At 38.1% G+C, this 13,439-nt stretch overlaps 1 protein-coding gene across 1 annotated transcript; it reads right to left on the bottom strand.

Annotated features, from left to right (window-relative positions):
- Positions 1-663: 663 nt before the first annotated feature.
- KCNK18 (potassium two pore domain channel subfamily K member 18) lies at positions 664-13,104 on the bottom strand. Its single transcript, XM_087933880.1, has 3 exons — positions 12,815-13,104; positions 11,730-11,873; positions 664-1,573 (listed from the first exon to the last, which is right to left on the bottom strand). Exons 1-3 carry the CDS (start codon positions 13,050-13,052, stop codon positions 762-764), a joined length of 1,194 nt encoding a protein of 397 aa, XP_087790006.1. The 5' UTR covers positions 13,053-13,104; the 3' UTR covers positions 664-761.
- Between the last annotated feature and the right edge of the window lie 335 nt (positions 13,105-13,439).

Consider the following 13,439-nt stretch of genomic DNA (forward strand, 5'->3'; position numbering starts at 1 on the left):
ACAGATGTTTTAAATTTATTTGTAGATTCATGCAATGCATGATCAATTGTATCTCTTTAAAATTACAATTGAGAATTCTACCTCATGTTATTTTCTTAAAATAATTGCTGATGGATGATTGCAATCTTTGATAGAAAGAAGCTTCTTAAGATGTGAAGGAGACCTTTCTAATAGATGCTTGCAGATGCACTCTTAATAATAGAAACAGGTGCTCCGTTCTGATTTTCTCAACATTAATTTCCCAATTTTAGTGGCAATCCCATGCATGCCTATTCAAAACAAATATACTAAACTCAATAGGACTGACTTTCCAGCAAACTTTGTTGAATTCAATGGGTCTTACTGTTAGGTAAATGTACCCATGTTCACATTATTATTCTATCACTTTCATATCCTAAAAGGAGAAAATGATTTTCAAACTAAGTACATTGAGCTGCTTTATGTAGTAATTCACATAGTTTACAGCAGGGCTGTCAAACTTGCAGCCCGTGGGCCAGATGCGTCATGCACCAGACATGCCCTTGCCCGGTGTAGCAAAGGGGAGAAAAGTAATGATACATCATGTGACGTTGCCATGATGACATGATTTTAACACCCCTAGTTTACAGCAGATTCCCAGTAATGGTGAGGATATCTGTCTCATCCCTTGCTGGTTCTCTATTGGAAAAAGGCAAACATCCATTCCCTTTATAGAATTCATTGTCTATGGCTCTCATTCAAGAAGTGATATTGCTTGCCTTTTCAGGCTAGTTGGATGATCTTCATGTATTTTTGTCTGAGACCTTTTTTTGACCAATGCAAAAAAGCAGCTTCTTGTACAGACTAAGGATCCTGTCTTGTCCTAGCTTGAAAGCAATTATGACAATTTCCATCCCGACTATAATATAAACTGAGAAAAATAAGAAAAAGTTGGGATGTTGCAGTTTGATATCACCAAAGCCAATGGTGGTTAAGGTGATGAAGCAAAAATAGAAAGCTTCCTCAAAATTTAAAGCTTTTTCCCAGTGTGGAAGAACAGTGGCAGCACAGGAGATGTATGCAAAAACAATAAAAGTCATCAGTGAAAAGGGTACATCCAGCTGTTCTACTTCTTTCCCTATATTATTAATGCTGCTGATCATGTGATTCACCATTTCCCCTTTGTCCAATTCAGGACATGAATTCCATCGTTCAAATCTGGTCAGTTTTGGAGGTGCAAGAAGAGCATTTTCCCTGATAATAAGCCTTTCAAAAATTTCAACGTTCTGATTTTTCCCAGACTTTTTTTTAAAGGAATAATTATTTTTCAAAGCATCCTTAATATTTAAAGGCTCAAGAAGGATGATTTTGGCTGGCCCAAGTGAAGCCGAGCCTCCTTTTGAATCAGTGTTTTTTTTACAGCAAGATCTAAAAGAAAGCCTGGCTAATACTTTTGATTGTAGTTTCCGGGCTCGATTATAAGAGGTGGATAATATAGTTGCTAGGATGTCACCCATGTCGGTGAGGACCAGGAACATAAGAGGGACACCAAACAATGCATACACCATGCACAAGTATTTCCCAAGTCTCGTCACAGGATAAATATGACCATAACCTGAAACCAAAGAAAACCAGAGAAAATTGTTTAAATGTTATTTGTTTTTCTATGGCATTTCAATTTGAAAAAAAACTAATGAATATGCATATAATAGTTGCTTTGGGGAGAGGTTCAGTTTTTTTTTATTAATGTTATATTGGAGCAGTAATTGTATAACTACGCTAATTTTCTTTGTCCACTTATTGATATCTTTTCTAAAATGCATCTTTGTTTTGAATAAATAAAATATGCATATCTGTTTTAATGAACCTGTTGTCTGTATTTAAAAAATGAAGACAAATAAGAAAATCCTCCTGTTTCCTTTGATACCTTTTTTTTCTTTCAAAAAGAACTGTGCAGATCAGAGCTTTTATTGGAAAACATTGAGATGTCATGAACTGTTAAGTCCCACAAAGCCCTCCAGCTGGTTCCTGTAACACTAAGTATTTTCACTGGATGATTTTTAGAAATATTGTTAAATATACACATTTGCAATATGGAATGCAGTTTTAGTTACTGAAGAGCTCTGTTACAATGAAAAATGTCCTTGTTTTTGTTTTAGAACAGGGGTGTCAAACTCGATTTCATTGACGGCCGCATTAGGTGTTTGACCTCAGGGGTGTGGAGGGACATGGCTGTTGGGGGGTGGCGTGGCCATCTTGATGTCACTCGTGCAAGGGGTGCCCGTGGCTGCCCAAGTGCTCTGCCAGGAAAACAGGCTCCAAATCTCCATTTTTGGCTAGAACAGCTCCTACAACCCTCTGCCAATGAAAACGGAGCTCGGGAGGGTATACACAGTCCTTCATTGTTTTCAGGGCAGCCCTGCAGGCCAGATCTAAGCACCCTGTGGGCTGAATGCAGCCCACAGGCCTTGAGTTTGACACCCCTGTTTTAGAATATTGGAATATTTCCACAGTTTACATGGAGTTTTATCTCCTTTCATATTAATCTGCCCAATCATTCGTTCATCAGTCCTCCTATTATACCCCTTCCTGGGGGTTTATTTAATATCAGTCGAGAAGTAGTCTTATCCACAGAAAGCTCTTCTCTAGAGAGAAAGTATGTGCCAAAGTGATTAATATTTAGAGGCCTGCTAAAATAACCATTTATTCACCATGACATTCCATATTCAACATGGCGTTTCTCTGTGTCTTCATCTGTTTAGTTACATGTTCGCTGCATGATCTTCAAACATTCCTAAGTACAGTAATGTGTTCTCTGAAAAAATATTAAGAAACAGATTGTGATTAGCCTATCGGGCTTAACTTTATAGTTCAACCTTGCATAGAATGTGTTTCCTTACCCCAAATTGCTAGGAAGCTGGATAGAGCAAGTTTTCCCAACTCTGTCAAAATAGTTGTCTTCATCACAACTGCCACCCAAATCATGGACAATCCTGTTTAGGGCTGTGTTACATAGAATGCAAAATCCAAGCAATTGTGGTGGAATTTAGTACTCAATATGGGAACCTTTATAATGGCACACAAATACCTTTTACTTTCCCAATTTTGTAGCCATGTGATGTACATGTCCTGTTAAGCTCACACCTGTAAGCAGTGCTGAGCACGGCTGATTTTCAGGCTAGAGGGAACAGCTAATTGCTTTAAGTGTCTTTCTATCTTCTTTTAGTCCTTTAATCATAGTCATCAGAGGGACTTAACCCAGCTGGTGTTCTCCTAAAAATTTAACAAAGCATCTACTCAAATGCTAACGATTTGTGTCTAAGGGTATTAGCTATTGTGAGAAAGAATATTGTTTTTCTTTCCACTTTCAAAAGTGTTGGCTTCTCCTAGTTAACTCAGAACATATACAGTGACTCTGCATCCTATTATGATCATTGGCTTTCTTTGACTGCTAGACTAATCCTGAACTACTTGTCCCCAAACATGTGATGGGTTGATGATCCATGAACAGTTTCAGATTCATAGATCAATAACAATTAGCTTTCATGGCAGTGTGGCTTCCTATGAAGGCCATCGGCTGAGAGAGCAGTGGGCTTCCTTGTACACTTTTGGACACTCTGAGAACAGACTGCTGGACTAGATGGGCCAGAGGTCTGATTCAGTATCTTCATTGGGTCTGGACTGAAGTGCAAGGTCAAAGTTTTTTCAAGCATCTCTGAGATCCAGAGGCAGAATTTTGATTTGAACATAGACTTCTTCCCACTGCATTCTGTATCAGTGTAAGTCTTTTCTCCATTACTTTTAATCACTTAAGTCAAGAGAGAAATAAGCAGCAATGCATAGGGAAACCTAAAAGAGTGATATAAAGGTGAAAGTTATACTTTAACTAACTAGGTTTATTTTATATTAAAGTCTTGAAATATGTGATGATTCTCAAACAGATTTCTACTATTAAATGAAATCCTAAAGAACTGTTGCCAGACTAAATATGCAACTGAACTAGACAGCCAACTAGTTTGCCCAGATAAAAGGCAGTTTCTTCCCTTGTTCCAAATGCACTTAATATTTAATATTCTGCACAGATTTAGTGGATGTGATGAAACAGATTCACCAAGCAGCCTCATAATTTAGGAAAGCAACATCAATATAAAAACATTTCTATAGCTAAAGATAGTTTTATTGAAAAGGTTTGGTTATTACTTAGTGTGTGTGTATTTTATTTTTAGTTATTATATATATATATATATATATATGGATCTTTGGTTATTCAGGTTTTCTCCTGAGTAAGATTGGAAGTATCTAGGCAACGTTTCGATGAAGTTTCATTCATCATCTTCAGGCTTGTGTCTTCGGCTCTGTGCTTCTCAGAGTGATGTGAGCTTGCAGCTGCTTCTTCCTTTTAACTGCTAGTGGGGGTGTGACTTGATTGGGTGGGGGGTTGGCTGTGTTCTGATTGGGTGGGGGTGTGTTCTCATTGGTTGGGGGTTTGGCTGTGTTCTGATTGGTGGGGGGTTGGGCATGTTCTGATTGGCTGGAGGTGTGTTCTGTTCAGGTGGGGGCTTGGTTGTGCTCAGGTTAGTCTTAGTTGCTGGGGGATTTGAGCTGGTGAGCTGTGATTCTGCTGTTTGGCTTCGAGTTCGTGGTCATGCCGCATCTTCATGGTGGGTATCAGTTCGCTTCATGTATGGCTCGGAGGGGTTTGAAGTGGGTAGTGATGCAGCTGCAGTGCGGCTTCTGATCCGTGGTCGTGTCTCACCTTCTGTGTGGGTGTGAGTCTGCTTTCTACGTGGAAGTGTGGTGGTGGCATCATGTGTGGCCCGCGAGAACCTCAGAAAACACACACACACACACACACACACACACACACACACACACACACACGGAAGGGAATGAAAATAAAACAATACATGAAAGAATACTAACAATAACAGTCCTAACTATGTCCATTAAAATGTCTCTTTGACATGGAATGGAGCAGATCAAATGGTCTCAACCCTGAGTAATAATTGTTAAAATTTCATGCTGTTTTTGTTTGGCTTCTAAAGTTGAATAAATATGTAATAATGACAATTTTAACAGTTGGATGTTGCAGACTAAAGATTATTTTCAGTGCAAGAACCGCATCCTGTTGTTCATATAGTTTGGAAGAGAATTGTAAGAAAAATCAATGCAAAGAAGAGATGTAATTTACCATTAACTCCAAATGCTTTACTGCATGGATTTCTACATGATTATGTATCAACATTTAATGATTTTTTTTCTGTATTGCTGTAAACAATAAGTATAAAATATTGACACAATTTCAAGCCAGAGATCACTGAAGTTTGTAAACAGCAAAAGTATTAAAATTCAGTGACATATTGAATTCACAATGAAAAGCAAATAGGAAAAAATGTCAAAGGGCTGTTCATATTGCATGCAAATCTCTTTTTTAAAAAAATCTGAATATCATTATGACACTGTCAGCCACAAACTATTGGAGAAATCCCTATTACTTTATATGTAATAAGCATCTAGAGTTTGTAAATTTGCTTCTTAAATCAACTTAACTTTATTTTCAGCTAAAACCTAAAAAAAATGATCTCTGTATAAATGCAGGAGAAGAAATTGTTTACAGAATGTTAGTGATAATATTTTAATAGTTCTTTATGAAAATATAATAAAATAGAATATATTCAAGATGAAATATGTATGTAGAGAAAATATATAGGGAAAATAGAAGATCTACCCTCTATCTATCTAAATATTTATCTATCCATATCTATCTAACATCTAAGGTGCTCTTAACCATCCTAATAATCAAACATAAAGCCTTCTCATAACAGTAGCAATTGAACAAAATTTTACTGCTCAATTTTGGAAATTTTAATGGAAAAGCCAATAAATAAAAAGCAAAATAACTTTAGTTTTACATCAGCATGTAAAAAGTCAAGTTATGAGCAGTGAATAGATGGAGAAGTGAAATTAAAATTGGCCTATTGATTCAATTGTAGACTGTATTGTTATTATATCTCTTCTCTATACATTTTAAAGATAAATATTACTAACATAATATGAGGCAAAAGTAATTCTATAGAGATGCTTTGGAAATATGCTTTCAGTTCTTCAATTCTGTATGCCTAGAACAAGAACTTTCTGTTTGTTTACTTGCATGGCTTGTCTATTCCAAAGAACATTAGGAATGAAGCTCAAAAGCCACAGGAGAATAGATCATTAGCTGTTCTTTTCCTCCAATGGAATGAAGCATATCAACCAAAGAAAGCTGAGTCAGCAATGTGCCCTAAATAATTCTCCTTCAAACTGCTCTGAAAGGCTATCCAAGTTCTAGCCAAAGAAGCACATTTTGGAGTTGAACAGTACTCACAATAAGCTCCTGATGAATTCTGACTGAATGGTTTAAAATGATCAGAATAGGCATACCGTCCAGCACTAAACAACAGTAGGCTTAACACCTTATGTTGAGTTTACGTTTTACCAACAAAGAAATAAAGGGAAATTAGTATAGAGCCATTTCAAGCTATTTAATCAACTAGCCACACCCTTCTGGGATTCGAACCCCGGCCACTTGCATATATTAGATAGATGCATTAACCTCTAAGCCACAAGCTCTCCTTGCTTTGTTGGCTATACCATGGGAGAAATTAAGTGTTTTTCTGGTGAGACCAGTCTGGCATAGCTGACAAAGCGAGGAGAGCCTGTGGCTTAGAGGTTAATACCCGGTGGCTCAGTGGCTAAGATGCTGAGCTTGTCAATCAGAAAGGTCAGCAGTTCAGGGGTTCAAATCCCTAGCACTGCACAATGGAGTGAGCTTCCGTTACTAGTTCCAGTTTCTGCTAACCTAGCAGTTCGAAAGTATGTAAAAATGCAAGTAGAAAAATAGGGATCACTTTGGTGCGAAGGTAACAGCGTTCCATGTGCTTTGGGCATTTAGTCATGCCAGCCACATGACCATGGAGATGTCTTCAGACAGCTCTGGCTCTTTGGCTTTGTAACGGAGATGAGCACCCCACCCTAGAGTCGGAAACAACTAGCACGTATGTGCGAGGGGAACCTTTACCTTTTTAATATATGCAAGTAGCCCTGGTTCAAATCCCAGAAGGCTATGCTAGCTGATTAGAGTTAAATAGCTTGAAACAGATCTATACTAGTCTCCCTTTATTTCTTTGTTGGTAAAACATAAATTCAACACAAAAAAAACAGTTTGTTGCAAAAGTGACTGCCTGTGAAGGCTCCTGGATTGGGGCTGAAAGGCGAAAGCAGAAGCAGTTTGCTCTGTCCCATAATTGGGTAGACCAGGTTGCCATGATAGAGTGGTTTCACTGGAAAAATGCTTAACACCTTAGTACAAAACTTTAAAATGGTTGCAGAATGTTATATGTTGGAACTGACAGATGTAATGAGTACTGGAACTAACAGATGTAATGACTGCACTGATAACTTTGTGAATTTAGCTTGTAATCTCTTGAGTTTACTGTATCCAAGAAGTAGATGGCTGGAAATAGCTACCTAGATATTTAAACATCTTTATTTACTTGATGGAACTGCTTCTGATATTTCCTTGAATGCTGGCAATGTTGCTTGGTGAAGAGTAACATCTTTGCTTTCATTGGGGAGTAACATTTTTGCTTATAAGTAATTTATTTCTATAATTTTCATCTTTGACACAGGTAGAAATATACTAACAAAATTATATCTAGTTCCTTCATTATCCACAGAGCATATGCTAAGAATTTTATAACATTAGCAGACTGAATGAAACTAAAATCTTCATCCTGTTCTTTGCATTTTGTTTTTGACATTTTAAGAACAAGCATCCATTTTTCCCATTTGCCCTCCCAATTGGAAAATCAACTTAATTTCTTTGAGTTTTCAGGAATGTAGTTGGTAATATAAGCATATCTAAGTTTTAGGGCATCTATTTTTCTCTTAGGGGAGCTTAGGCCTGTCTCAAGCAGGCTAGAATTGCTTGTTTCTTTATGTTGTTGGAGGGGTGCAATGGCTCAGTGGTTAAGATGCTGGGCTTGTCAGCTGGAAATCCAACAGCTGGAGTTCAAGACCATGGCACTGTGCAATGGGTTGAGCTCCCAGTACCTGCCCCAGCTCCTGTGGCTTAATAGTTCAAAAGCATGCAAGTGCAAGTAGATAAACAGGTACCACTTCAGTGGGAAAGTATGTGCCTTTGGCATATAGTCATGCTGGCCAAATGACCATGGAAGGGTCTTCAGACAACACTGTTTCTCTTGGCTAAGAAAAAGAGATGTCCAATCATATCCTAGAGTTGGATGCAACTAGACAGGGGAAACCTTTACTTTTATATGTTGTTGAGCTGCAGCTTTTAGTATCCCTAATAACTTCAATAAGCCTGGCTGAGTGAAGTGATGATATATAGTTGTAATTTGGCAACATCTCACTGGCTGTGCCTTCTAAATGAAGGATAGTACAACAACAGGAGTAATCCTATTAAATCTCACAGGACTTACTTGGAAAGTTTCACATTAATAGACTTAGATCGCATTAACATTCACCACAAACTACTATAAATTATTGTTTTTATTATTGCAATTAAAAATAAAAGCAGAGCAGAAGCCTTGGCATTGCCCAATAATTATTAAACACTTGGATGGCAAACTGAGTAGCAATATGGGTGCCAATTATGAGAAGATATATCATATATTTGTTTAATTATAGTAGTTGATTCCAAATTTAATGAGGAATTTGAAAATAATATTTACAATTTTGATTCTCAATTTGTATGATGAACTTTCTTTTTGGGGTAGTATAAATCAGTGGTCACCAACCAGTGGGCTGGGGACCACTGGTGGTCCACAAGAAAATTTTGGTGGTCCATAGAGAAATGTCACCCCCAAAGCAATTAATCCAGGCTGTTAAGCAATTAACAAGGCTGCTCCACCTTCATGACCCATGGGCAGGGGTGGGATTCAAATTTTTTAACAACTGGTTCTGTGGCCGTGGCTTAGTTGGTGGGCATGTTATTGGCTGGGAGTGGCCAACTCAATATTGAGGCTCGCATCTCCTCGCCTGGCCTCTCACGACTGTAGGGATGCTACAACAGTCATAAGTGTGAAAAATGGTCATAAGTCACTTTTGTCAGCACCATTGTAACTTTGAATGGTCACTCCACACAAGCAAAGTACCAGCAAAGGAGGTTCCAGAGAAGTGCCTGAGACAGGAAGTCTAGTCCTTCCAAGAATGTAATAAGGGTTAATGGAGAGGCAGTTTCTGTAAGCAACAGCAGAATGTTTCCTTCCTGCCTTTCTTACAGGATTAGGCCAGTAATTTCTTCTAACAGCCGGTTCTCCAAACTGCTTAGAATGTTAACAACTGGTTCTACTGAATAGGTGAGAACTGGTAGAATCCCATCCCTGCCCTTGGGAACACAAGGCTTGGGTTGCTTGCATTGCGAACAACATGAGATAGGGAGAAGAGGGAGGAAGGGCAGAGGAGGGGAACATGCCCCAATCACCCCACATGCCTCACCTGACCACCGGGCTTTCCGCTTCTTTTTTCTTTTGCTTTTGGCTGCATGCAAGGAAAGCAGCAAAAGTCTTTCTCTTCCCCAAACCCTGCCAGAAATGAGTCTTTGGGACCCTGCAAGGCATCCTGCTGCAAGAGGCTGCATCGGCATGACAAGTCTCACAAAGACTCATTTCTGACAGAGTTTGGGGGAAGGGAAAGAAAAAATTCTGCTGTTTCTGCTGCTTTCCTTGCATGAAGCCAAAAGTCTCTCTCTCTGTCTCCCCCTAAGAACGGAGCTGGACACAGTAACCTGCGATCCCAAATAAAGAATGATTGATCAATAGGAAAATGGGGTGGGGAATTTTTCTTCAGACCTTTGGGGGGATTTTCCCAGGATCTCTGGTCCATGGGATTAAAAATTATGACTTTGGTGGTCCCTGAGGTCCAAAAGGTTGGCAACCCCTGGTATAAATGATAACTTTTACGAATTGCCTATTAGCAAATATGATAGTATTAAGGCTGTTCACATCTTTGAAGAGGCACTTTGAGGGAAGTGTTCCTTCCAAGCAAATATCATTTCAGTTCCAACCCATAATGCAGAGCAGCTGCAGATCTTCATTTGGTTAAAGTGCCTTCTATGTATGCATAGAAGTCACTATTGATGAGTCAAGCAACCAATTGAATTCACTCTGCCTAAAATATTGAGATGTTGCTGCCAGCCTCCATGAGGTGTCATAAAAAGATAGAACAATCTGTTTTCACTAGGAAAAGCGTATTATGAACAAGTCATTTGGCAGGGTAATAAACATCTGGAGAATTATCACAATGATATTGGAACTAAGACCAACATATATACTACTGTATATTTTTTGGTAAGGAAACTCATTCTTATATCCATGTTAGTCTGTCCTAATTTTATTTGATGAGTTGTTTGTATACAAGTAAGTACATAATACGAAATATGGGTAGTCCTCAACTTATGCCCTCAATTGAATCCAAAATTTCCATTGCTAAGCAAGATAGCAGTTAAATGTATTTTGTCGCATGTTATGATCTTTCTGGCCACAGTTGTTCAGTGAATTGCTGCGGTTGTTAAGTTAGTAACACAGTTATTTAGTGAATCTGCCTTCCTCATTGACTTTGCTTGTCAGAAGGTCACAAAAGGTGTTCACATAACACTGAGACACTGAAACCATCATAAATACATGTCAGTTGCCAAGTGTCTGAATTTTGATCACATGACCACAGAGATGTTGCAACAATCATAAGTGTGAAAAATGGTCATAAGTCACCTCTTTCAGTGCCATTGTAACTTCAGTCACTAAACAAATGATTGTAAGTTGAGGACTACCTGTATGGATAAACCTAATCAAAATGGGGTGGGGAGGGAATTAATGCATTCTGGATCACAAGGAAGCAGGGCAGTGGGGTGGTAGAAATGGAATAAATCTACAGTATATTTTTATCTATTGTACCAGAAAACAGCCATCTGTGTTAATTTTTACTAACTCTAACTGTTGTAACCCAACAGTTAATTATTATGAGTGCTGTCAGAATCCTCAAGACATGCAGCATTTGTAGGGAGGATATAAATATGCAATGCAAAACAGGAAAGTCCATTTATGCCAACCAATATGACTGAGAGAGATTATCTCCTTGACTGACCTGTATTGAAAAGTTAGGTCTTCAGATTCCACCTCTATTTACTTGAAGAACCTAACCTTGTTTATTGAGGCTCCCAATCATAAATGCAATTCCTTACATCTTCAAGGAAATGCAAGTGGATGTTCACTCTCAACCCAATTCTGCCTAGAGAAGCTGAAGACATTGGCAATGGGCCTGCCCATGGATCTCGCACATGTATGCTTGTTCTTTTATTCACATTGTGCACTATTTGGGCAAAATGTTTTCACATGATTTGGGATTCTGGCATCATCAGTAAAACTCCTGATAACTTTCATCCATCTTTGAATAGGATATTTAATTGGTGAAGCTTCATGTCCACTGATAACATTTTCTACAAGGTCTTTGTTCCTGCAGTAATTACAGTACAGTACACACTTACTCAAAAGTAAATCCCACTATGTTTAGCTGAATTACTTCCACGTAACTGTGAAGTGAAAGACCGTGGTGAAGGTACAACTATAAATTAGTGGCATTATTTAAATAATTTGAGGCCTAGGTCATATGTGCTGACTTTAAAGGGCTCTGAATTTCATTGAGGCCTTTTCTGCTCTACCTTTAGTTAAACCAAGTACATTTATTGCAAAATACTTTATACAAATCATACTGACCTACTGTGGTGAAGACAGTGCAGCAGAAAAAGAGAGAGCCAAGAAAGGACCATTTCTGTGAGGGATCGGTAAACCATGAAAAGTCAATTTCATTGATCAGATCACGTGTCCTGTTTGTAAATATTTCATTCTCGGTCTCATTATCTGTTAATAAGTAAGCAAGATACTGTCATTAGTAAATGGAAAATTAAAGATTACAGACTACTGCTATGTTACGTCCATAGAACTATGACATGTTGTGGCAATGAAACATGGGAGGCAGCTTATTTAAACACACATGTCTTCCATTGTCAGGAAACAACTCCCTCTATTTTGCAGCTTTCCTCTTTAGTTCTTGAATGTAGCTACTCTCTATACTCAATGTTAAAAGAGAAATGCACAGTTCATTTGGTCACATATGCTCCAGAATTAGCCCTGGTATTAACAAGAAAACTCTAATCTGCTTTACAGATTAACTTCTTTCGCAGCGTAATAGCTGGTGACATTGAGAAAATGTTGAAGGAATGTTAAGGAGGAAAACAGATTCATTTAACACTAACAAAAAGCATACAAAAATATTGTTACTGAACATTTAAAAAGTAGATCAATCTTGAAAACATTCTTGGCATGTTCATTTTTCTTAGAGTGCCTCTTTCAACAATGATTACACTTATGTTAGCTTCAATCTCCTCACAAATGTGCATGCTGAAATGATTCTATTATTCCCAGGGACTAGTAGAGGTTTAAGGAATACTTTAGGATTAAAACATTTATGATCTACTTTTTGTAAACGCTAAGCACAATCTATGTTAGAGTAAATTTTTAAGTCATGTTTTGTTTTATAGATATTTTTCCCATTCCCAAATCTATTCCTAACAATGTTCCACAAGTCATGAAAAGCACACGTACGATTTTGGGGAGGCAGGGAAGAGAATCAGCGAGTAAATTTGCAACTAAGAAATCCTTTCAACTTAAGCAAGAAAAATATAATGCTACAGAAAGTCAGATCCCTACATATATTTATATATTCAACACAAGAAGAGAATGATGATATATTTGGTGCAATTAACTTGGTTGTATCCTCTGCTAGCATTACAAACTCTTACCTGACAAATCTTTTGACAGATTCCAAAGTTTCAGCATGAAGCTCCTGTATGCTTCACCTTCATGGCTCTCTCTGCAGCCTTCAACATGAGAAAACATGACAGCTCCCAGAAGGGCATAGATCACTAATGAACAAATGAAACAAGCATGGGAAAAGATAGCCCAGAATACCTGACAGCAAGTCCTTTCCTTTGGTTGCGAAGGAAACATGTTTGACTTCATCTTCGCAAAACTTTGCATCAACAAGACCAGACAGAAGACTTCATGAACAGAGAGAAAACATTTCTGGAACTCAAGTAGACCATCTTCTTGACCAACAGAAACCTGTACCCTACTTCTGTTTCATAGCTAAAGAGCTGCTCATTTTATAGCTGGAGTTATTTTTACAATATCCAAAGAACCTGGATAGAGATTGCAACCAACTGTGTCTGTCAGATGCTAATACTTTGTGCAGAAGAAATATTGATTTTTCTCAAGTGCTGTAATGCGTGCATATGACAAGCAACTATACGCATCAAGAGTTATCACCATCTGATAGTTGAAGGAAGAGGCTATTTGTTTATGGAGCTATGTCATTTGCAATGCCCTGCCCTTTGGCAATAGCCAAAGCAAAATTTCCAGTAAGAG

This window comes from Pseudonaja textilis, chromosome 4 (assembly GCF_049901715.1).
Source record: "Pseudonaja textilis isolate UNSWEBS1 chromosome 4, rPseTex1.2, whole genome shotgun sequence".
Taxonomy (NCBI): domain Eukaryota; kingdom Metazoa; phylum Chordata; class Lepidosauria; order Squamata; family Elapidae; genus Pseudonaja; species Pseudonaja textilis.

Excerpts from the sequence above, each read along its gene's own strand:
- KCNK18 (XM_087933880.1), bottom strand. The coding sequence starts at position 13,052 with ATGCAAAGTTTTGCGAAGATGAAGTCAAACATGTTTCCTTCGCAACCA. Across the intron at positions 11,874-12,814 it reads TCTGTCAAAAGATTTGTCAG|ATAATGAGACCGAGAATGAA; the intron begins GTAAGAGTTTGT and ends ACTTATTAACAG. Across the intron at positions 1,574-11,729 it reads CACTGTCTTCACCACAGTAG|GTTATGGTCATATTTATCCT; the intron begins GTCAGTATGATT and ends CTTTGGTTTCAG.